Source organism: Bos indicus x Bos taurus, chromosome 15 (genome assembly GCF_003369695.1).
Source record: "Bos indicus x Bos taurus breed Angus x Brahman F1 hybrid chromosome 15, Bos_hybrid_MaternalHap_v2.0, whole genome shotgun sequence".
NCBI classification, from domain to species: domain Eukaryota; kingdom Metazoa; phylum Chordata; class Mammalia; order Artiodactyla; family Bovidae; genus Bos; species Bos indicus x Bos taurus.
In genome coordinates this window covers 65,746,398-65,769,433 of record NC_040090.1, presented here as the reverse complement: position 1 = coordinate 65,769,433, position 23,036 = coordinate 65,746,398, and the positions used below count along the sequence as shown (strand labels likewise).

The window sequence follows — 23,036 nt, the reverse complement described above, 5'->3', positions numbered from 1 at the left end:
CCCTCACTCCATTGGTATCCATATTTCTCCCGGCAATCTTGATTCCAGCTTGTGCTTCTTCCAGTCCAGCGTTTCTCATGATGTACTCTGCATATAAGTTAAATAAACAGGGTGACAATATACAGCCTTGACGTACTCCTTTTCCTATTTGGAACCAGTCTGTTGTTCCATGTCCTGTGGGAACATACAGAAGAATAATAACACAACTACTCACCACAGCTTCTTTTGCTTGACTATAGAAAGCCTCTGCTCTGCGATTCCTCAATTTTAGATGCTGTACTGGTGTGTTCGTACTTACTGGCCTGCTGTGGGAAAAATTCTCTGCTTTAAAATGACCTTAAATGTATAGGTGTCTGGTTTACATTTCCTAATTACCTGGTCTTAGTGTAAATACATCCCCATAGAGTAGGGAAGGGATTACCTTGCAGATTGCTCATGAAAATCACTTATTATATAATAATATTGTCTTCATTTTTTAAGAGGAAACATATTTAGAATGTCAAGTGACTCACCTTAAGTAGTGATGCTAGAGTCAGTGGTCATTGTAGCATCTTCTGATATTGTCTCTGTTTCGCTCTGACTGACCTTATGGGTTTCCCTGTTCATTCTGATACAGCGCTCAGCATCCCATGCCCACCATGATATCATTTCCCTTGCCCTATGTTTATTTTTTCTTCATGTCACTTATTATGAGACTTTGCATTCTGTAATTATTCAGTGGTTTTCTATTTCTTCCACTCTAGTGGGAATGAGGGAAGATATTTCCTCTCCAGTGGAATAAGAGAAGGTATTTCTATTCCACTGAGATGAAAAAAGTTACATGAGGGAAGGTATTTGTTGGCTCTGCTTACTACTCTGTCCTCTGCACTTAGAAGAGTTCCCAACAAATAGTAAACCCTCAGAAGAAGTGTATACCCTGGTAAAATAACAGAGCTTTTTATTCTAACTATAATGTATCACATGTCACATCAAATATTTTATCATTATTAATATAATTGCTGCCTGCATAATCTGTATGCGGTGGTATGTGTTTACTTTTAATTCTGAATTTAGCAAAGATTTGGATGTTACTTTGGGGATGAGGTTTTGGTTTAGAAGGCCAAATTTGCACTGGTAATGCGGAGTAAAATGGTGTATAAATCATATGGAAACTAACAAAGTTGATTGCAATTAAAATTTTAAAGTTGTTGTTGAAGTTGCAGAGGAAGCCTATAAAATTGAAATATATGAATCTTTGTGATCCAGAAAAGAGGTCAGTGCTTGAGAAACACTAAATCAGAAAATAGTTGTAGTATTGTATCATGTGCTCACTGTAAGAGAGGATTAGTGCTTTTAGTGTATTGTGGTTCCTTACTGTGCTACTAATTCAGCTGCAGAGATTATACCCATTAACTTCAGGTTGAGTGTAAATCCTTAACTGTGAAATATTTCATTGTAAATGTATCGCCAACAGGAGCATTGTGTGACTGTAAGCCACAGTGAAACTTCTGATCTAAAACCCTGAAAAAAATGCTACCATTTGTTCCACCCATAGGCTTCCCTGGCTCAGTGGTAAAGAATCTGCCTGCAATTCAGGAGACACAGGAAATTTGGGTTTGATCCCTGGGTTGGGATGATCCCCTGGAGGAAGAAGTGGCAACCCACTCCAGTATTCTTGCCTTGGAAATTTCATGGGCACAGGATCCTGGTGGGCTACAGTCCATGGTGTTGCAAACAGTTGGACACGACTGAGTAAACAAGAAAGGAAGGGTTCCACTTACAGAGGAATGAATTTTTTCCATTCTGATAAAGGAGAAGTCAGAGCCGTGGATGGTGTTCTTAACTGGCCCCACTCATCTCTCTCACTGCTTCTGTGACTGCTGCTGTGCTGCTCATGCATTTGTGACCCTTGCTTCAAGTTGTGACTCCATGGTAGTCTCATCTTGAAGGATGAGATGATGGCAAGAGTGAGAGGAGGCATTAACACCTGTGATGTGTGTGCCTACAGCCCTCATTTCCTGCTGTTTGATTAGCTGTCTTTCAGAAACTGTAGCAGTTACTTAAATCCTCCTGGCAACCAGTTAGGGGGTAAAATAAGAGAAATGCTTTTGTCTAAATTGTCTAGAATTTTACTCTGTTAGGCCTGGAACATGATTAGTCAAACAAAGCTTATTTTTCAAGCAATGATACAGATGTATGGAAATTAAGTAATTCATTCAGGGTTATGCACTGGGTTAGTGAAAAAGCCAAGGCATTAAGCCACATCTCCTGACTCTCAGATCAGTGCTCTGACTTCTTTATCACCTTGTTCCTAACCACAAAATGTTTGTGTAAAATTGTGTAGATCTGAGCAGGCTTATGAAATCCAGACTAACTTTCTCCTTTACGCTTAGTCATTTCAGTTTTTATGTGTGGTACCGGCTGATATGTGTTTCATCAATTTTAAGCACATAATGTATGCCAGATAATGTGTTGGATTCTCAGGATACATGAATAAGACATATGACTACCCTCAAGGAGGTTAATGCTAGTAAGGAAAACAGGAAAAGTAAAACAGCCCAGCATGCTAAAAGGTGTTAGAGGAGGTTCACTGACGTGCCATGGTGGTGGCAAGGCGGCACTCTGCTCAGCCTGGCTATTGCCCTGTGTAGATCATCTGGAGCTGAGTTAGTGGAGTGTTGCATACTACGAATGCTGAAATGATGTTGAAGCAACTACCTTACTGTCCAAATTATTTAATGAAGATTTCTTTTAATCCTGCTCTTAATTTGAGTTATGGCAGCATTACTTTATCCTGACTTTTCTATGACTTGCTAACTTTTATTACAAAGCTTGTTTGACAGTTTCAGAAATATAAATTGTAAGGCAGAAAGTATGTATGTGCACCATTTCAAAGTCATTCTGCAAATGCAAGTGGCATTCTGTTGATGTTCCTTGTCTCCTGCCTCATACTCACCTTTTCCCTCTCTGCAGTTGGTTCAGCAGTGGCCACAAGTGCAGAAATCTGTTTCCAAGGATACTGAGGAAGAGGACGACGCTGGTGGTATCAACCTAGATAAAGCAAAGGAAAGGCTTCAAGAAGAGGACAAATTTGACAAAGAAGAATATAGGAAGAAAATTAAGGCAAAACATCGGGTAAGCTTTCTATCTTGAATGAATACTGAATGAAATTTAATATGTCCTAAATATATTTAAATGTTCATTAGATATTCTTTAATAACCAAGTTACTTTACTATTTTCTTTAGCACTTATTTTTCTGTGGCTATTTTGTTATTTTATCTAGTCTTTTTTGCTTCTGCTGGTGGAGTCTTTGTATACTAAGTGGTTTCTGAGAATGTCACCTAAATCTGCCTTTGGTTGAGGTGACCCAAATTACAGTGATTTTTTTTTTTTTTAATAAAGTTCTAATTTGGAGATAATTGTAGTTGTACACTTGTTAAAAGCTGTATTTTAACAACTTGTATAACAATGTGTAGCTCTATTTCTATAACTTTGTCATTTCAAGAATATATATAAATGAAGCTATGTAGTATATAGCCTTTTAGGATTGAGTTTTGTCACCATCATGAATCTGTAGATTCACCTAGTTCTGTGTTTGACCCCTTTCTTTCTGTTACTGAGTAGTGTTACATGGTGTGGATGAAGCACAGCGGTTTCATGTTTCACCTATTTGAGCAACATTAATATTATTTCCAGTTTGAACTTAAATCTTTCCATAAGCAATTACTTGGCAATAGATATAATTTAAATTTACTAAATTAAGAAAAAAATAAGGAAACTTTGTGAGAACGAGTGCTTCTATATAGGCATATGCCCTATTGGCCTTAAACTTGGCCTTAAACTATTATCCTTAAAACAGAAAGGGTTACTCCATTCTGGCCTCTCATGATATTACTGTCCTTTTGGACTACCTAAAAGTGGACCTTTCACTAGATAAATGAGTCAATTAATTAACTAAACAGATTTACCTTTTTAAAGAAGTTTCTGTAGTATGCCCTTGAGACAATGAATGGTCTCAGGGTAACACAGTATCAAATGAAAGAATCACTGCTATAATATTAAGTTCTGTATCAAAAATTTTCAAGTCGTTGGATGTGGTCATTATTAACCATATCTATATTAGCCATTATTAACCATAATAATTAACCATATGATCATTATACATCCTGTGGTCAAAACGATAGGTTTTGACTCCTATTTGACCTTGTTATTATTTAATGATCCAATAAGTTGTTTTTAATAGTACAGCAGATCTTATTTCTTTAAGGTTTGATATAGCTTCACAGTAGCAGTTAATGAATAAGAAATTTAGTTCTTGAAGATAGCTTTCAGGGATGAAAATGAATGGCGAGGAAAAACATTCCATAAATATGGAGAACAAACGAACCTAAAATATACAGGTTGTAGTTTGAGGGTATAACGAAGCATTTCCGTCATTGCTGCTTTTAGCGCAGTACTTTAAATAGAAATTTGATGTTAATAATTTGTTGCTAAAATTTTTAATAATGCTGAGTATCAAGCAGCTTGTCAAGTTTCTGCTTAGAGTCTTCTTAAAGTATTTATCCAGCATAAGAACATTTTACCTTTATTTTTAAATTGTAGTCAGCAGTAAAAAGAAACCTGGAGAATTTACATTAAGTAAAGGCTCCCCCCACCCCCATTTGCTTCTTCCCTTTTTCTTATTTTCCCTTTCACCCCTCTTCCCAATGTGTGGAAGTTACTACTATATCTGGGTTGTGGAATATTGTTTCTGAAATATTTAGGAACTTAATTTCTCAAGTTACTATTGTATATGTATTACACAGTGTTTGTGTGCTAGGCTCTGCCTTAGACTGGGAAGATGGAATATATAATATACTTGATGTTGGGGCTTCCCTGGTGGTCAAGTGGCTAAGACTCCACGTTCTGTGTGCAGGGGGCCTGGACTCAATCCTTGGTCAGGGAACTGGATCCACATGTTGCAACTAAAGAACCTGCATGCTGCAGTGACGATCAAAGGGCCCAAGTGCTGCAACTAAGATCCAGAGCAGCCAAATAAATAAAAATAAAAAAATAAAATATGTGGGTTCTATTCTCAGGAAGTTTATAATTAAATCATGGTTAACTTTGAACATTCAGTCACTGCATAGAAATTTTCTGTGCTCCAATTTTTTTTTTACATTAAAATTTTTGAAATGAATAATATCTTCATGTTTTCCAAAGTCAAGATGATAAAGTTAATGTTGAGAAGTCTTGCTTCTGCCCATAGCTGTCATTTTTATTCTTGCCTCCACCTCAGAGGTAAATTTTTATTAATTATTAATGTATCCGTATAGTTTATGCAAAGACTAGTAAATAGAAATGCATATTCTTATTTTCTCCCTTTGTTACATTCATACTACAGTATTGTACAGTACTGTAGATTGTTCTATACTTTTTTATTTGCAATTATTTTTGAGACTTTACATAATTTATTTTCTTTGCACCATTGTTAAAACATAACATATGACTTTAAAACTATCACTGTGACTGTCTCACAGCAAGGTTGAAGAGAGCAGTTTGGGGCAGATACAGTTGGGAGAGAAATCACGAGAACTTTACATGCTACTGCTTTTGAACCAGTTCTCTGTAACTAAAAGAGATATAAGATCTTTTAAAAACAAGTTTGTTGTTTAAAGCGAAATTTGTTGTTTTATATAAAATAAGGATGTTCTGCACAGGGTAGCCCATGGCATACTTCCTATATTGGAGACTGAAAATATTATGCAGCCTAAAAAGAGCACAAAGAAAAAACCAGAGTAATCTTCCCTTTATTCAGCTTAATGGGAATGCGACCTGGCACAAATATGATTCGTTTCTTGGTATTTTCATCGGTAAAATTATTATTTAAACAAATTTAAGTATTTGTATATTAAATTAGTGAAATTTCATGTTTTTGAACACTTAGTTTGTTTATTATAATAGCATACATAAGATACAGTGTGCTTAGTCGCTCAGTCATGTCCAACTCTTTGTGACCCCATGGACTGTAGCCCACCAGGCTCCTCTGTCCATGGGGATTCTCTAGGCAAGAATACTGGAGTGGGTAGCTGCTTTTCCAGGGGATCTCTCCGACCCAGGGATCGAACCCAGGTGTCTTGCATTATAGGCGGATTCTTTCCCAGCTGAGCTACCGGGGAAGCCGTAAGATACAATACAGGTGCTCAAATCAGTTATGTACCAACTGACCATGGACTGGATTTCTACCCAGAATGCATATGTATTATTATTTTTTTTAATAATAGGTTTTAACATTTGGCATAATGTTTGGTGGAGAGAATGTTGTGCTATAACAAGTTGGAATACTTGCTTTGAAGTCCTAGCATTACCTAGTCCATTTGGGTCACCAGTCACCAGTTTGGATTGTACTTTCCTATTCTGAAAATTGAGGGAAAGATAGTAGGAGTTAATAACAAGTGATTAGAGAGATTCCCCTGGCTCTGTGTGTATAGGTAAGATGTGAGAATAAAATGAAAATAGAACTCCATAAAATCTGTAACATAATTCTGTAATTGATACATATTATGACACATATAATATTTTGAAAAATGTGTCAATTTTAGAAGCTTTTATGAGATTAAAAATATTTCAGCATGTTTAAAATATTTCATGATTATATTTTTGGTTTAGAAGGGCAAGATAGTTAATATAATAAATGAATTTAGTCGTAATGATCCTTTTTGAAAGTAATTGTTTTTTCCTACTGTTTAACAGCCTGACATGATAGCTTTGAAAATGTACTCCGTTTTTGTATGTGGGTCTCAGCTGCTCATTTATTCCCACATGTTATTCCTCCATGTTATTACACCTGTCCTTGACTCATATTTTTTCATCTACCAAATTCTGAAAACTGTAATTTCTCCTATGACTCAAGTAAATATCTTTGTTGTAAAGATTTATAGCAAAAAGTAAATAAAAAGGAAGAAATAAAGATGATACAGTTTATGGCCTCACTGGGAATGGAATTCAGCTGCTCTTTTGCTGAAACTTGGCCACTCACTCTGGAGACTTCTGGAGCCCTTGTGTAACTCCTTTGGGTCACCCAGTCAGCATCTTTATTTTTCTTTATGAGTCTTCATTTTAGCCATTAAGCATCATTTTCTTCTGAGACCATTTGGGTCTTCTGCTTTCTCTGGCCTCTTGAAACTGTTTATCAGAAGTAAAATTATAGCAAAATTTATTTTTACATATAAAACCATTAGTAAATGAAGTTGTAAATACAAAAGCACTGCTTTTGCACAGAAACAATGTGTTTGCTGATAATTCAGTTAGAACTGAGAAAGATGGGCCATGAATCATACCCCTGAAAGGTTTTTTACTTAAATGGAGTGAAAATCTGCTCTGTGGTGTGTCATCATTTTTACCTCTGAAAGATAGCTTCTGTTTGGTGTGATAATATCTGTTACAATAGCTGAGAGTGGAGAGAAGCGATTCATTATGAGGTTCTCTTTCATTTCTTTGAAATTTGCTTTGAGTGCTTTATCCATTTGGATTGTGTATTTAGATGACATGTCAGAATGTAACTCTGGACTGTTTGCAGAGTTTTCTGGATTCTACTTAACTACTAGCATGAATATTACTATAACTCACCAGGGTTCTCTGTCCATAGCATTCTCTAGGCAAGAATACTGGAGTGTGTAGCCATTCCCTTCTCCAGGAAATCTTCCTGACCCAGGGATCGAACCCAGGTATCCTGCATTGCTGGCAGATTCTTTACCATCTGAGCCATCACGGAGGCTCTTTAGAAAGTTAAGAATTAAAGAGACTTCTTAGAAAATCTATTTTGTTTACTGTTTTTTACACAGAATTGAATTGGCATGGAATCCAGGTGTCTTAAACATAAATTTATCTATCAAGAAGGAGAAAGGTAGTAATCAGGTATTATAGGAATAGTAATAACAAGAACATTAAAGACAGTAGCAAGTAGCAGTTTGTTAACTGTGCCCGGCACTAAGCATTTTTATATTATATGCTAACCATTAACTTACTATATAAGTGATTTAGATTCATTTTACAGATGATAAAACTAAAACTTATAAGGGTCAAGTAAATTGTCCGAGGCCCCACAGTGTATCAGTTCAGTTCAATCACTCAGTCGTGTCCGACTCTTTGCAACCCCATGAATTGCAGCACGCTAGGCCTTCCTGTCCATCACCAACTCCTGGAGTTCACTCAAACTCACGTCCATCGAGTCGGTGATGCCATCCAGCCATCTCATCCTCTGTCATCCCCTTCTCCTCCTGCCCCCAATCCCTCCCAGCATCAGAGTCTTTTCCAGTGAGTCAACTCTTCACATGAGGTGGCCAAAGTATTGGAGTTTCAGCTTCAGCATCAGTCCTTCCAAAAGAACACCCAGGACTGATCTCCTTTAGAATGGACTGGTTGGATCTCCTTACAGTCCAAGGGACCCTCAGGAGTCTTCTGCAACACCACAGTTCAAAAGCATCAATTCTTCAGCACTCAGCCTTCTTCACAATCCAACTCTCACATCCATACATGACCACTGGAAAAACCATAGCCTTGACTGGACAGACCTTTGTTGGCAGAGTAATGTCTCTGCTTTTGAATATGCTATCTAGGTTGGTCATAACTTTCCTTCCAAGGAGTAAGCGTCTTTTAATTTCATGGCTGCAGTCACCATCTGCAGTGATTTTGGAGCCCCCCAAAATAAAGCCTGACACTGTTTCCACTGTTTCCCCATCTATTTCCATGAAGTGATGAGACCAGATGCCGTGATCTTCATTTTCTGAATGTTGAGCTTTAAGCCAACTTTTTCATTCTCCTCTTTGACTTTCATCAAGAGGCTTTTTAGTTCCTCTTCACTTTCTGCCATAAAGGTGGTGTCATCTGCATATATGAGATTACTAATATTTCTCCCGGCAATCTTGATTCCAGCTTGCGCTTCTTCTAGCCCAGAGTTTCTCATGATGTACTCTGCATATAAGTTAAATAAGCAGGGTAACAATATATAGCCTTGACGAACTCCTTTTCCTATTTGGAATCAGTCTGTTGTTCCATGTCCAGTTCTAACTGTTGCTTCCTGACCTGCATATAGGTTTCTCAAGAGGCAGGTCACGTGGTCTGGTACTCCCATCCCTTTCAGAATTTTCCACAGTTTATTGTGATCCACGCAGTCAAAGGCTTTGGCATGGTCAATAAAGCAGAAATACATGTTTTTTGTAACTCTTTTGCTTTTTCCATGATCCAGTGGATGTTGGTAATTTGATCTCTGGTTCCTCTGCCTTTTCTAAAACCAGCTTGAACATCTGGAAGTTCACGGTTCACGTATTGCTGAAGCCTGGCTTGGAGAATTTTGAGCATTACTTTATGAGCGTGTGAGATGAGTGCAATTGTGTGGTAGTTTGAGCATTCTTTGGCATTGCCTTTCTTTGGGATTGGAATGAAAACTGACCTTTTCCAGTCCAGTGGCCACTGCTGAGTTTTCCAAATTTACTGGCATATTGAGTGCAGCACTTTCACAGCATCATCTTCCAGGATTTGAAATAGCTCAACTGAAATTCCATAACCTCCACTAGCTTTGTTCATAGTGATACTTTCTAAGGCCCACTTGACTTCACATTCCAGGATGTCTGGCTCTAGGTGAGTGATCACACCATCGTGATTATCTTGGTCATGAAGATCTTTTTTGTACAGTTCTTCTGTGTATTCTTGCCACTTCTTAATATCTTCTGCTTCTGTTAGGTCCATACCATTTCTGTCCTTTATCGAGCCCATCTTCGCATGAAATGTTCCCTTGATATCTCTAATTTTCCTGAAGAGATCTCTAGTCTTTCCATTCTGTTGTTTTCCTCTATTTCTTTGCATTGATTTCTGAGGAAGGCTTTCTCATCTCTCCTTGCTGTTCTTTGGAACTCTGCATTCAGATGTTTGTCTCTTTCCTTTTCTCCTTTGCTTTTTGCTTCTCTTCTCTTCACAGCTATTTGTAAGGCCTCCCCAGACAGCCATTTGGCTTTTTTGCATTTCTTTTCCTTGGGGATGGCCTTGATTCCTGTCTCCTGTACAATGTCATGAACATCCGTCCGTAGTTCATCAGGCACTCTATCTATCAGATCTAGTCCCTTAAATCTATTTCTCACAGCGTATAAAAGCTTGCAAATAGTAGCCTTGGCATTCTTACCAAGGTCTTTCTTTCTCTACACACTGTTTTTAACCGTGTAGCTGCTACCTATTTCATACCAGTAGGCATTCTCTTACGACAGAGTAGCTCTGAGGCAATGAATCAGAAGGTAGAGGATGACAAGAAGAGAGGAGGATTTTGAAGAAGGAATGACAAGTGATAGAAATTGTTCATATTTCAAGACCAAGATCATTGGTCTCAAAAAAATTTAGAAAAAAATAAGCATTGTGGTTAGTAGTTTAGTTTAGGACTGCATACTAACATCATATCGTAAATGTCATCATGGGGCGACATGTATCCAGTACTTAATTCTCAAACTGACTTAATGAGTAATAAAGCTTATTTATAGGGGAGGAACCGAGATTCTCTTCTTATTCAACCATATTCTTCAGTTCCCTTATTACCACCATTATGACCAGATTTATTATAAAAGGGATCTGGCCTAATACTGTTGAACCTTTGTATATAATTTAGAGATGTCTACCTGGGAGGTTTCTCTTCTTATTCTCATGAGCTTGTAGCATCTCATGATATTCATTTCATTATCTGGGTACTTGGGCTGTTTCTCATATCCAGCCTCCAAAATGAAATAAATACTCAAGATTTTATAGGGTTTATCAACTTTGTGGCAAGTCTTTGACCTGCTTATTATCTCTATTTTCATCAAGTTCTTTGTTTTATGGATTCTTAAAACACCACCATGTAGTGAGGTGGGGTGGTTATAGATGGATGGTCAGTTTAGCTGTAGAGGTTGAGGAGCGGGGGCAGAGTTTGGTGCTAATGGAAGATCATTTCATAGACTACAGAGATGAGTAGTGGAAGCTTCCTACAGGAAGCTAGGCTGTGTCTGTTTTTCCCATCCCTGTATACCCGGAGCTCACGACAGAGCCTGGAACATAGTAGCTCAGGAAATATTTGAAGGAATTGATTAGTGAATCAGTGTTTCTGTGTAAATTTATTTTTCTCCCTGTCTTCATAGCTGTATTGTAGTTGTTATAGATTTAAATGTGGAAGACCAGTTTTTTATGTTGTTTGGATGAAACTCTGTAGAATAGGTAACAGATCAGAGAACCTTGCTGTGTTCTTAGTTCTGGGGAGGGATTTAGAATCACTGGGGTTTTATTCTTGGAGGGAAGGGCGTACCTTCAGGCTAAAGATTATTGTATTGTAATAATTCTTTTTATTCACTTTTGTTGAGCCACTTTTCTTCTCTGAAAAAAGAAGTTCCTGTAATAATGAAATGAGGATTGATGTCGCCTGCTTTTTTATTTGACAACTGGGAGCTCCATTCTTAACTGACTTAGTTGCCTGAGATTCATTAAAATAGGTTATACACTTCCACCACCTCCTGAGAAACAGGGGTCTCCAAATCTACAGATTTCCAAGCACCATGGAATGAAAGTGGTTTAAATATATAGTCCTGGCTACTTTTGAAATTCATATTTCATGGTACTCTCTTTTCTGGAAGCTGAGGACCTGTACTTTATGAGAAGCCAAAAGACATGTAGTAATGTCTATAAAGAAGTATTTTGTACCTTGAAATGTAATTTTTCATGTTTTTTTTTGTCTCCTGGGAATTTGATTTTTATTATTGAATTTCATGACCTTCTTATCATTTGTAGCATGGCAGAATTAAAGGTAAAATTGTGCCTTCTTTTTGTTAGCATAAAATGCCTTTTGGTACCAATCCTAAAAATGAAATAGGAAAAGGAAAGATTTAAAGTATTTCAACCACATAAATATGTGTGTTTGGGGTTGGTGGTTGAGGAACCTCAGTTACTGAATCTAATAAAATTCAATTATATTTTCCCCCTAATCATCGTAATCCAACCTTTTATTTTTGTCTTGTCATTTATAGCATCTATGATTCATATACTCATTTTTTTTAAAAAGGAACTTTTTCCCCTCTCTTAGCAAAAGAAAAATTTGTAGTTTTTTTCCTATATTAATTTCCCAAATTTTGGATTGCCATAACTCTACTTTCTGTTCTCTGTTTAAAGACGGATGTTTACTCTTGCCTCTTTTCAGGTGGAGTGCTAATATAGCTTTTTAAGATAACAAAGAGAAGTTTTCTAATTTCCTTTTTGTGTCACCCAGTATTAAAAGTTTGTTCTTTTCATTATACTTTATTTTCATGTCCTGGTCATGATCATTTCATATTTTAAAGGTTTTCAATATCCCTCATCCACCTGAGACTTGTGGCAGAAATCTTAAAAGGAATACTTATTCTACTCACATGCTCATGTGATCTGTGATAGCCAATTTAAATTTTGAAATTTAAAGAATTCTTCATTGCCTGTGATGAATTAATACTGCAGTTCAGTGGAAATTTGTTAATATGCTTTTTCCTGCTATGATTACAGTGACTAGATGGAAAACCCCAAAGAGAGATTGTGTTTACTTGTTTAGAGAGAGTTTTTCTGATGTGACCATATTGAGGTTATTCTTTGGAACTTTGAAGTGCCATTTTTTGATGCTCTGGTGTGTTGGGAGAAGGTCAGTTACTGAATAATTACAATAGCAATTTGTGTGACTGTTAAAAGTATTTAATTATCTGTTTCTCTGCACAGGAAACAGGCAAAAATTAAATAATATATTGGGTTGGCCAAAAAGTTCCTTCTGTTCTTAAGTGAGGTTTAAGGACACATTTTTCATTTTTACCAAGAACTTTATTGAACAATGTAGTCACCATTTTGTTCCACTACCTTCTACCATTTTTCACACAACTTCATAATTCTGTCTTCTCAAAACTTTTTGTATTTTTGAGCAAAGAAGTGTTCTATGTGCCTTTACAGTCTTAGAGGGAATTGAAATTTTTTCCATTAGAATTTTGTACAGACCGAAATAAATGGAAGTCGGAAGGTGCAGTGTGTGATGAATATGGTGAATGAATCAGAACCTCCCAAGCAAGCTGTATAAGTTTTTGCCTGGTCATCAAAGAAACATCTTACATTATCCTGATGGAAGGTTATGCATTTTGTGTTGACTAATTCCAGACACTTTTCATCAAGTGCTTCTTCCGTTAGTCCAATTGGGAGTAGTACTTGTTGGAATTAACGGTTCGGTTTTCCAGAAGGAGCTCATAATAAAGGACTCCCTTCCAATCCCACCATATACACAGCATCACCTTCTTTGGATGAAGACTGACTGGCCTTTGGTGTGGCTGGTGGTGGTTCATTTCGTTTGCCCCATGGTCTTTTTCGTTCCACGTGATTGTACGGTATCCACTTCTCATCAGCTGTCACAATTTGTTTTAAAAATGGAACTTTTTTATTATGTTTAAATATAAAATCACATGTGGAAATATGGTCTAAACGATTTTTTTCACTTATGTGGAACCCAAACATCAAAGTGATTAACATAACCAAGCTGGTACAAATTATTTTCAGCACTTAGTTTGGATATTTTGAGTATGTCAGGTATCTCCCTTGTAATAATAATGTTGAGTGTTCTCAATGCTTTGATATGATTGCCATCAACTTTAAGTGTTCTACCCAACTGTAGATATTATCTAGTAAGAAATCTGTAGCACAAAACTTCATAAACCACTCTTGACACGTTTGATCAGTCATAGCACCTTCTCTATCCACTGTACAAATCTTTCTTTGCATTCCATTTACATTTTTACCTTTCTTAAAATGATGAGGAATCATATGCTGAATGAAAATATTGCTTGCTTTCTTCCATCTTCAATATTAAAATGACTACTCACCAGTTTTGGTGAGTTTTTTTTAATAAATGCATGCTGATATGACAGCTATCACAATTCAGTCTAAAAAAAATTGTTTCGAGTGAAGTTAAACACAACTAAGCGCTACTTGAGCCATCTTACGGGAAAAAACGTTGGCTGTTGACCAACCCAATACATGAAATGCTATCAGCAAACGAATCCTGTTAGAATGAAAGACCCATACAGTTGTTGTTGTTTGGTTGCTAAGTTGCACCCAACTCTTTTGCAGCCCCATGGACTGTAGTCTGCCAGGCTCTTCTCTTCATGGGGTTTCCCAGGCAAGAATACTGGAGTGGGTTTCCATTTCCTCTTTGAGGGGATCTTCCTAACCCAAGGATCAAACCTTTGTCTCCTACGTTGGCAGGCTGGTTCTTTACCACTGAGCCAGGGAAGCCTACCCATGCAGTATGTGTGTGTGAGTCACTCAGTCGTGTCTGACACTTTGTGATCCTATGTACTGTAGCTTGTCAGGCTCCTCTGTCCATGGGATTCTCCAGGCAAGAATACTGGAGTGGGTTGCTATTCCCTTCTCCAGGGGATCTTCTCAACCAGGGATTGAACCCAGGTCTCTGGCATTGCAGGCAGATTCTTTACCATCTGAACCTCCAGGGAAGCTCATACAGTAGCAGACCACTGTTAATAATAAAAGGAAACGTAACATTTGGCTAAAGCATGTTGTTAAGCTAAAAACTATTCATATCGTTTTTGTTGTTTTGTTCAGTCACTATGTCTGACTCTTTCTGACCCCATGAACTGCAGCATCCCAGGCTTCTCTGTTCTTCACTATCTCCGGGTTTGCTTAAATCATGTCCATTGAGTCATTGATGCAGTCCAGCCATCTCATCCTCTGTTTCCCCCTTCTCTTGCCCTCAGTCTTTCCCAGCATCAGAGTTTTTTTCCAGTGAGTGGCCCTTTACATCAGGTGGCCAAAATATTGCAGCTTCAACAACAGTGCTTCCAGTGAATATTCAGGGTTGATTTTCTTTAGGATTGACTGCTTTGTTCTTGCTGTCACAGGGACTCTCGAGTCTTTTCTAGCACTTAGTTCGAAAACATCAGTTCTTCTGTGCTCAGTCTTCTTTATGGTCCAACTCTTAACATCCATACATGACTACTGGGAAACCTGTAGCTTTGACTATACAGACTTTTGTCGGCAAAGTGACATCTCTGCTTTTTAATATGTTGTCTAGATTTGTCATAACTTTTCTTCCAAGGAGCAAGTGTCTTTGAATTTCATGGCTGCAGTCACCATCCACAGTGCTTTTGGAGCCCAGGAAAATGAAATCTGTCACTGCTTCCATTTTTCCCTTTTCTATTTGCCTTGAAGTTATGGGGCCGGATGTCATGATCGTTTTTTTCAGTGTTGAATTTTAAACCAGCCTTTTCACTTTCATAAAGAGACTCTTTAGTTCCTCCTCACTTTTCTGCCATTAGAGTGGTATCCTGTGCAATGCAGGAGATGTGGGTTCGATCCCTGAGTCGGGAAGATCCTCTGGAGGAGAGCATGGCAACCCGCTCCAGTATTCTTGTCCGGAAGATCCCATTGACAGAGGAGCCTGGTGGGCTATGGTCCATGGGGTCGTAAAGACTGAGACACGACAGAAGCAACTGAACACTACTGCTTCTCTCACTTTACTAAGCTCTTTAACAATGAACAGATTTGTTGATTTCTTCCTCTTTTCTTCTGACCTTGATCCTGGAACTTGCAGATAATCTTTAGAGTATTTCCGTGTATAACTGCACATTGTTTAAGTTTTCCCTGCCCTTTTAGTTGTATGTTTTATTTGGAAGTCAAAGTAATAGCCATTTTCTCCAAAACTAGTGTAAAAAAGAATAATAATCTCAGAAAAGAATAACTTAGCATCAAGATTTATTTAGTGTGTATGACACATGAACAATTGCCATTTGAATTTGAATTTTTGTTAGTTTCACTTAGAATTTATCTTTCCTGCTGTGTGGTCTGAAGCTATGAAAACTCAATCTGCAAGTTCTGTGGGCTTTCCTCCTCTTTGCATTAATTAGATCTAACCTGCTTTGAAACTTTTTAATAAAAAGGAGTCTGTAAACCTAGGTGGGGTGTATAGTGTGGATTGTAGCAATTTCCTGCCCTTCTCAATGCTGTAGAGCAGTAGAGCAGTAGAGCAGTAGAGCAACCTCAAGTCTGTCTCTCAAGTGTGTATTATACTTGGTTCTTGAATCTGCAGAAAGCCATGTGTAAAGAATACTGACAATGATAGATTGTCCGGACTGAAAAAACTTGTTAATTCTCACATTAGTGAATGTTTAATGTAAGAGGGAATCATGATTGCAGTTTCATATTACTTCATGAAAAAATTATTTGCTGTTTGCTCACTGTTTATATTGATCTGGTAGTTGATTGTATTTGAAATACATTTATATATTGTTAGCTATGATTTTGGATTGAGACTAGCATTTATATTGTTTTACCACTATTTTTTGAAGAAGAAAAGAGGCATTCTATTTAAAACAAATTTTTTTTCAACTTTAGCTTCATTTTGTTGTTTTGAATTTTATTATTATACATATCTGTTATTCTTATTTTGAAAATGTTGGTACTGCATTTTCTGCCTGTTTTATGAGCATTGGAAAACTAATGGGGAAATTATAAAGCAATGAGAAAAAGTGCTTAAAAGAATAATCTTCTGTTCTTCTTTTGAGAAAAATACTGCCACTTTTCTAAGAACCCCAAGGATGAGGGTTTTACATCTTTTATAAATTCTACTCTTAGAGGAGAAGGGAAATAGTCTTTACTACATGTCTTCCTTTTTATTTCAATAGCCAACATTGTGAACCTGTCATATGTCAGACATTGTGCTAGGCATTTATGTTATTTTATGTAATTCTTATACCAATTTTATGAAATGTGTGCTTCTGTTATCTCCTTGTTTGGGTGAGAAAATGAGAGTAAGTTGCCTAAAACTGTACAGCTAATAAGTGAACTGTGATTTGATTACATATTTGGCACATCTTTAATGATTATGAAAACTGACACCAATCTTACAGTAGACACTTAATATCTATGGAAAGGTAATGTGCCGTATCCGGTTGGCTTAAGAAGAATTGTTATGAATGTGTAGTGAGATTTACACTTACTAGATAAGTTTACAGGTGGCTAATTTTCCCTCTCTTCTTGTAGGAAAAAAGACTGAAAGAAAGGGAAGCCAGAAGAGAAGCCAGTAAGAGACAAGCAAAGGTAAGGGCTTATATTTTAATGAGAAAAATGTTTGTAGCATTGAATGGAATTTAAATACTCTTCTTTTCCATATGCATTGTATATTTATTTATACATCATGACATTTGAATTGGATTTAACTCTGTGTATGTATGTCATTTGCTTTTTCTTATTTGTTTGTTTCTTCTGTGGTATAGAGTGAAGAAATGAGATAGTTTGTTTATAGGGCTTCATCTTCCTACTTTCACCATCTTATTCTGTTTTGTGCATACTAAGTATAGGAAATGGTTGACTGTGGGTCAGACCTGATAGGATTTTATTGTATCTCATCTTCAGAGTAAGGAGGCAGCCTATGCGAACCCAACTTGATAACAGACAACCCTGAAAGCATCGGTTTTTTCAGCTCCTAGAACCTAAGGGAAATCACTCTGTGTCTCCCACCTTCACTAAATTCTGTAAACAAAAATTTTAGCAGCTGTGTATGTACAGTTTCTTTCAAATATGTGTACAATTATAAACACTATCATCTATGTGCAGCTGTAATTTTTATCTGGTATGTTTGACACCATGGAAAATTCAGCCTCTGCCTTCTGAGGACATGTAATAGAAATGATTCCCACAAACCAGGGCACAGAAATGCATGTCATTTCTCATGCTGTATCTCGCTGTGCTTTGCCTGACTGGCCGTGATTTCTTCTTAGCAGTTAGCAAAGATCCAACTCCCCTGAGTAAACCCATCATGTTCTTTGTCATTTTTTCCATGCACTTAGAGAACAAGTCGGAGATGATAACTCATGCTATAGTTCTGAAGTGGGAAGCAATTACTCTTCAGTATAAGATGAAAAGACTGCTTACATTCAGTATTAAATATCACTCTGTCTTCAAAGGTGCCCGAAAACGAGAACTACAGTGTGCATGCACCCTGACTTGCTAAATCAGGTGGTGGAGTCTGCATTTGCATTTGAAATGCAGATGTGAACAGTCATGGCATAGAAATGAGATCTCAGGAACTATAGTGGGAAAAATTTAAATTTAAGAAGAAAATCTTAAATCCAATGAAAGCATTTGATTTTTATGAATATTGCATGTTCAGCATAAAGATAAACCGTTTTATGTTACTAAAAAGCTCCTATTTCTTTCTGTGAATGAAATTATAAAATGAAAGGTATGATCTGGAGCCAAAAGAAAGGCCTGTCACTGTATTTGCTTTGTGTGTATTGGTGCATATTTATATATATTACTAAATATGGTTTATTTTCTGTACTTGTTGATACTGTATGCTTCATCTTTCATAGTGGTTTAAACTGTAAGAAAGAAATTGCTCTCACCCTTGAGCCTGCCTCTTGTGCTGCTTCTCTTTCCCTACAAGTTGCTGTATATATTTTGTTTTGATACATTGCCAGCTGGGAAATGAAAAGCAGTAAAGGCCTTCAGAGTTAGATTTTGCCACTGGGATCGACCTCTAAAGTGAACTCCTCAAGCCAAGCCCACCCCTCTGCTCCGCACCCCTTCCCATGTTTGTCATGTGTTTGTTTCCCGATGTGTGAGAAAGGAGGAGGACTTCTTGTCAAAAGGTTGTTTCATTTATGTACAAGCCCTAAGGGCTGTATTGAAAACAAAGAATAGAACAACTGACTTGTCTTTGTTGCACAGCCAGGAGCTTTCAATAGAGACTGTGTTTTAGTATTGTTCTGAGTAGTCAAGCTGCCTGCATTTCATAGCCTGGTGTGAGTGCTCAGAGACAGCAGCCCCTTTAGAAGAGTGATGTTAGCAGAGAGATGAGAGGACAGGTTGTAGCCAGGACTCACATTCCTCAGGACACCAGGGACGACAGCAGTGACAGATTCAGGCTGACTCACGGAGGCCAAGGAGTTAGCTCGGGTTACCCTGTATGTGGAGAAGGCAGTGGCACCCCACTCCAGTACTCTTGCCTGAAAATCCCATGGACAGAGGAGCCTGTTAGGCTGCGATCCATGGGGTCGCTAAGAGTCGGACACGACTGAGCAACTTCACTTTCACTTTTCACTTTCATGCATTGGAGAAGGAAATGGCAACCCACTCCAGTGTTCTTGCCTGGAGAATCCCAGGGACGGGGGAGCCTGGTGGACTGCTGTCTATGGGACTACACAGAGTCGGACACGACTGAAGTGACTTAGCATACCCTGTATGTACCCAGCTTCTTTTCAAATGAAAGTTACAGAAGTTGGAGGCTCTGGAGCTTTCCAGGTGCCCCTTTGGAAACAGACCTAGAAGATGTTGGAGGGACTCTGTAAAGAAGTGATTGCCCAAGGTTCTATGATAGATATCTAAGAATAAATGTATGAGCTGGATTATGGGTTTTCCAGTCGTGTGTGTGTGTGTGTGTGTGTGTGTGTGTGTGTGTGCGCGCGCATGCGCATGCGTGCAAACATGCTTTAAGTGATGGATGTGGCTGAAGTTTCAGAGTAAATTTTATCTTCTTTTTAATATGGTTAAACGTTGTGTGACTTGGGGCTGTTGCCTTCTGAGGCCTTCTGGTCAGCTTCAGTGCAGAGCATCCTTCAGTCACTGAATCTATATCTAAAGGATACCTTAGTGGTAAAAGAAAGTGGTGACTTACTATACCACCAGAGGTGTGGTCTTACCCATTTATAGCTATTTTAAGAAGTCAATGCATAGAAACAGAAGTGTGAGAAAGGAAGACTTCCAGAGCTGTTTCCTACCTTGTTTTGTGCTTCATTTAGCGAACCTCATGTTACAGGAGAGGAATACAGAAGACAGTGTAGTTACTTTAGCAATTGGAAAAATGTATTAGAATAAAAGTTGATAGAATTATCTTTATTACCCAGAAAAGAGAAGGTTTGATGATATTGTGAGTTTATAATTTTATAAATGATGCTTGGTGGTATCTTTTTCCCAACAAAGTAAGTATTCTGAAGAAAAATTGCTCTGAAGTTAGAATGTAGTAAAATAAAGTTGGAATGGACTTCCCAGAAAGCTGATTCAACTTTTTGCTAACAGATATGTCTAAGATCTGCCTAAAATACGTTATATGCAGTGCCAGGAGTTAGAAATATGAAGTTGAAACTTCTAAGAAAGTTTTTGGGGTACCCAATGTCTAGTGATTTGAGAGATAGAGGTTTTGGATATTTAAACTTTCTTTAGCAGAGAAATATTTGAACTATTAAAGAATATTTGACTTTTACTTTAGCTAACGGAATATTGTATGTTCTTATAAGTTAGAAATTTTAAACTGGCACCAGAAAAAGTAGTTGGAGCAATAATGAATAGACCACGTTGCTTTTTGGATTCAGGGTGGTTACATAATCTAGAAATACAGCTTTACCTCATTATCCAGCTAGATGTCCTCGTGTTACTTTGATGGTCTCAAGTGTTTGTACCAACCTCTGGGTGGCTTGATGAAACTGAATACTGAGTATGAAGGAGCAAAGAGTAGGAAACAGTTTAGTTTCCCGAAAGTTAAGCATTGCTTGGACTATATTATTGATGGTGCTTATAGTTCTTATTTTTAGGTATGGGGGAAATTATATGAAAACAATGTTTAAAATGATGTTGTACATTTTGAGGTTGAATTGTATAGCCACCATAAATTTTAACTTTATTTTCTCCTTGTTTTATTTAATTGCTTTAAGGCATTTTATTAATGTACTTATACAATAGTAAAATACTTTCTTGGATACCTAAAGTGGTTTTGGTTAATTCTTTCACAATAGGAGTAGAAGAAGTTGTATAATTTTAGAACTTGAATATCCTTGAGAGATATTCTGGAGGTGTTTCCTAAAACTGGTTTATAATATCTTTTTCTCCAGCCAGCAGTAGTTTCATGAAGCAAACCTAAATTTATTTATTTTGATATTATGTTCTTTCAAAATCTTTTTGAACTTTTCCTGTCCATGAAATGTATGAATGTGAAACATCCACTCATCTATTCCAGCGATTTTAAATAGTACAGTGAAATAGCCTAGGGGTTCTGCTGAGGTATCCCCCAGGACACAGGAGGGTTATTTGGGCAGAACTCCAGGCTTCCATTTTGTCTTCATTCAGAGAGGCCCTGTTATATTCTCTGTGTGTACGGAAGCTTCCAGGGAAACTTTTGTTTGAGATAGTGCTTCTACTTAAATACATAAATCCATACATACATGTTGTTTTTTAAGAATCCAGGGACTTTCCTGGTGGCCCAGTAGCTCAGACTCTGTCTTCCCAGTGCAGGGGGCCCAGGTCTGACCCCTGGTCAGGGGACTAGATCCCACATGCTGCAACTGAATATCCCACTTGCCGCACCCAAAGATCCTATGTGCCGCAGTGAAGATTGAAGGTCCCCCGTGCCACAAATAAAACCTGGCACAGCCAAATAAATAAATATTAAAAGAAAAAAAAGTACTCAAATAAATTAAAGCTAAAGACAAGTAAATGACTTAACATCATCCCTGGCTTCTTTGATGGCAGAACTGCTGTGTGTACTCAGGCTCCCTGAGTCCTCATTTCCAGTTATTCTTACTGCCCCATACTGTTTTTGTATGCTACTTTATACCTCTTGTACTTCTATTTTTTTTTTTTTTTCCTTTAAAAACAAACCAGATCTGTGGTACATAGGCTAACAACTAATCATAGAAAATTACTAATAACAGATACCTTGAGTAGTCATAGAAAATTACTAATAACAGATTACTAATAACAGATACTAAGTCTGGAAAGCAGTCTGGATCTCAGTTGCTGGCTGACCCCTTGATCTGAGGCAAAATGTGTAACAAAAAGTATGTCTTACTGTACCCTCATCTGCTAAAGGATTTTCTCTCCTCGTAGAGCTACAAGTAGACATTAATAAATGTTAGTAATGGTTATTCCCACCTTTTTCTGGGTCTTAAGCCTTTGCATTTATTTCCTTTTGACAGGGCTTTATTAACTGCCACCTAATGAATATTTTTATTTTAAGAGGAAATGCCTCCCCGTTCCATGTTTCATATAGACCTTCTAACACCTCTTTCCTTTTTTTTTCCTTTTTTGACATTTATAACTGAAATATTTAACTGGTCTCTTTCTTCATTTTTAATGTGTTTGGAATTTCAAGGGCTCTAGAAGATTAGTTTATTTTAAACCAAACAGCTTTTAGAAAACACAATAATGAAACTGTAAGTTTGTTTATAGTCCCAATCCCCAGTGAAAGCAAAGGTGCTCCCTGAAAGTAAATTACTCCCCCATTTGAAGGGTCTGAACTCTCACAGGGCACTGTTTGCTGCACTGATACAATCACTTATTTAATGGTGCCCTAAATGAGTCATTCACTTTCTCTAAGCAAGCTATTCAGATAATACCATATTTTAGTGCTATAATAAGACCCATTATGCTGTCCTTCTACTTCTTGTATAAACAACATTGAGTCTTTATAGATGGACTTTTTTCCCTTTAGTGTCTACCTGAATTAGCAGTGAAAACCCATGTAGCTTTTATTATCATTCTAATGTTGATGTGGTTTGCTTGGAGATTAATGTAGTGGCTTTTGAATTCCAAACACCACCCCCCTGCCTCCACCCTCTGGCCCAAGCCTCTTTCTTTGGTGGTAATGAAGAAAGGGATTACTAAATTTGAACCTTTAACCATCTTGGATTAATTAAGAGATACTTCTAGTGTTTACTGTCAGAGAATCGTCCTGTTCTACTCATAAAGATTCAAAAGTTAAGTATGGGAGTTAACTATGAGAGCAGGAACAGTTCTAGTCATGCATATCATCCACATGCTGTTCTTTTAACACTCAGCTACTTGGTCTTTCTTAAAAAGATTTTTCCAACCCTCTCAGATGTAATGGACTCCTCCTTTTGTAACTTCTACTCTAGTCCCTTTTATGAAGCGTCTGATAGTTTATAGCACTTAAGTGGACAGGTGTCTGTTTTTCCCACTCTGCTCTAAGTCTTGTTTGTATTGCTTACCACAGTGCTTGGTTTATAATAAGCACTTAATAAATATTTCAGTGAATGAGGGG

The 23,036-nt window shown here is 37.4% G+C and overlaps 1 protein-coding gene across 1 annotated transcript in view; it reads left to right on the top strand.

The window, feature by feature from the left end:
• The window catches only part of DDX10 (DEAD-box helicase 10), a 318,321-nt gene that overhangs the window by 177,544 nt on the left and 117,741 nt on the right, over positions 1–23,036 (top strand). The window contains exons 15-16 of the mRNA XM_027563817.1: positions 2,953–3,114; positions 17,024–17,080. Coding sequence (XP_027419618.1) covers positions 2,953–3,114; positions 17,024–17,080 — 219 coding nt within the window. The remainder of the gene's footprint in view (positions 1–2,952; positions 3,115–17,023; positions 17,081–23,036) is intronic.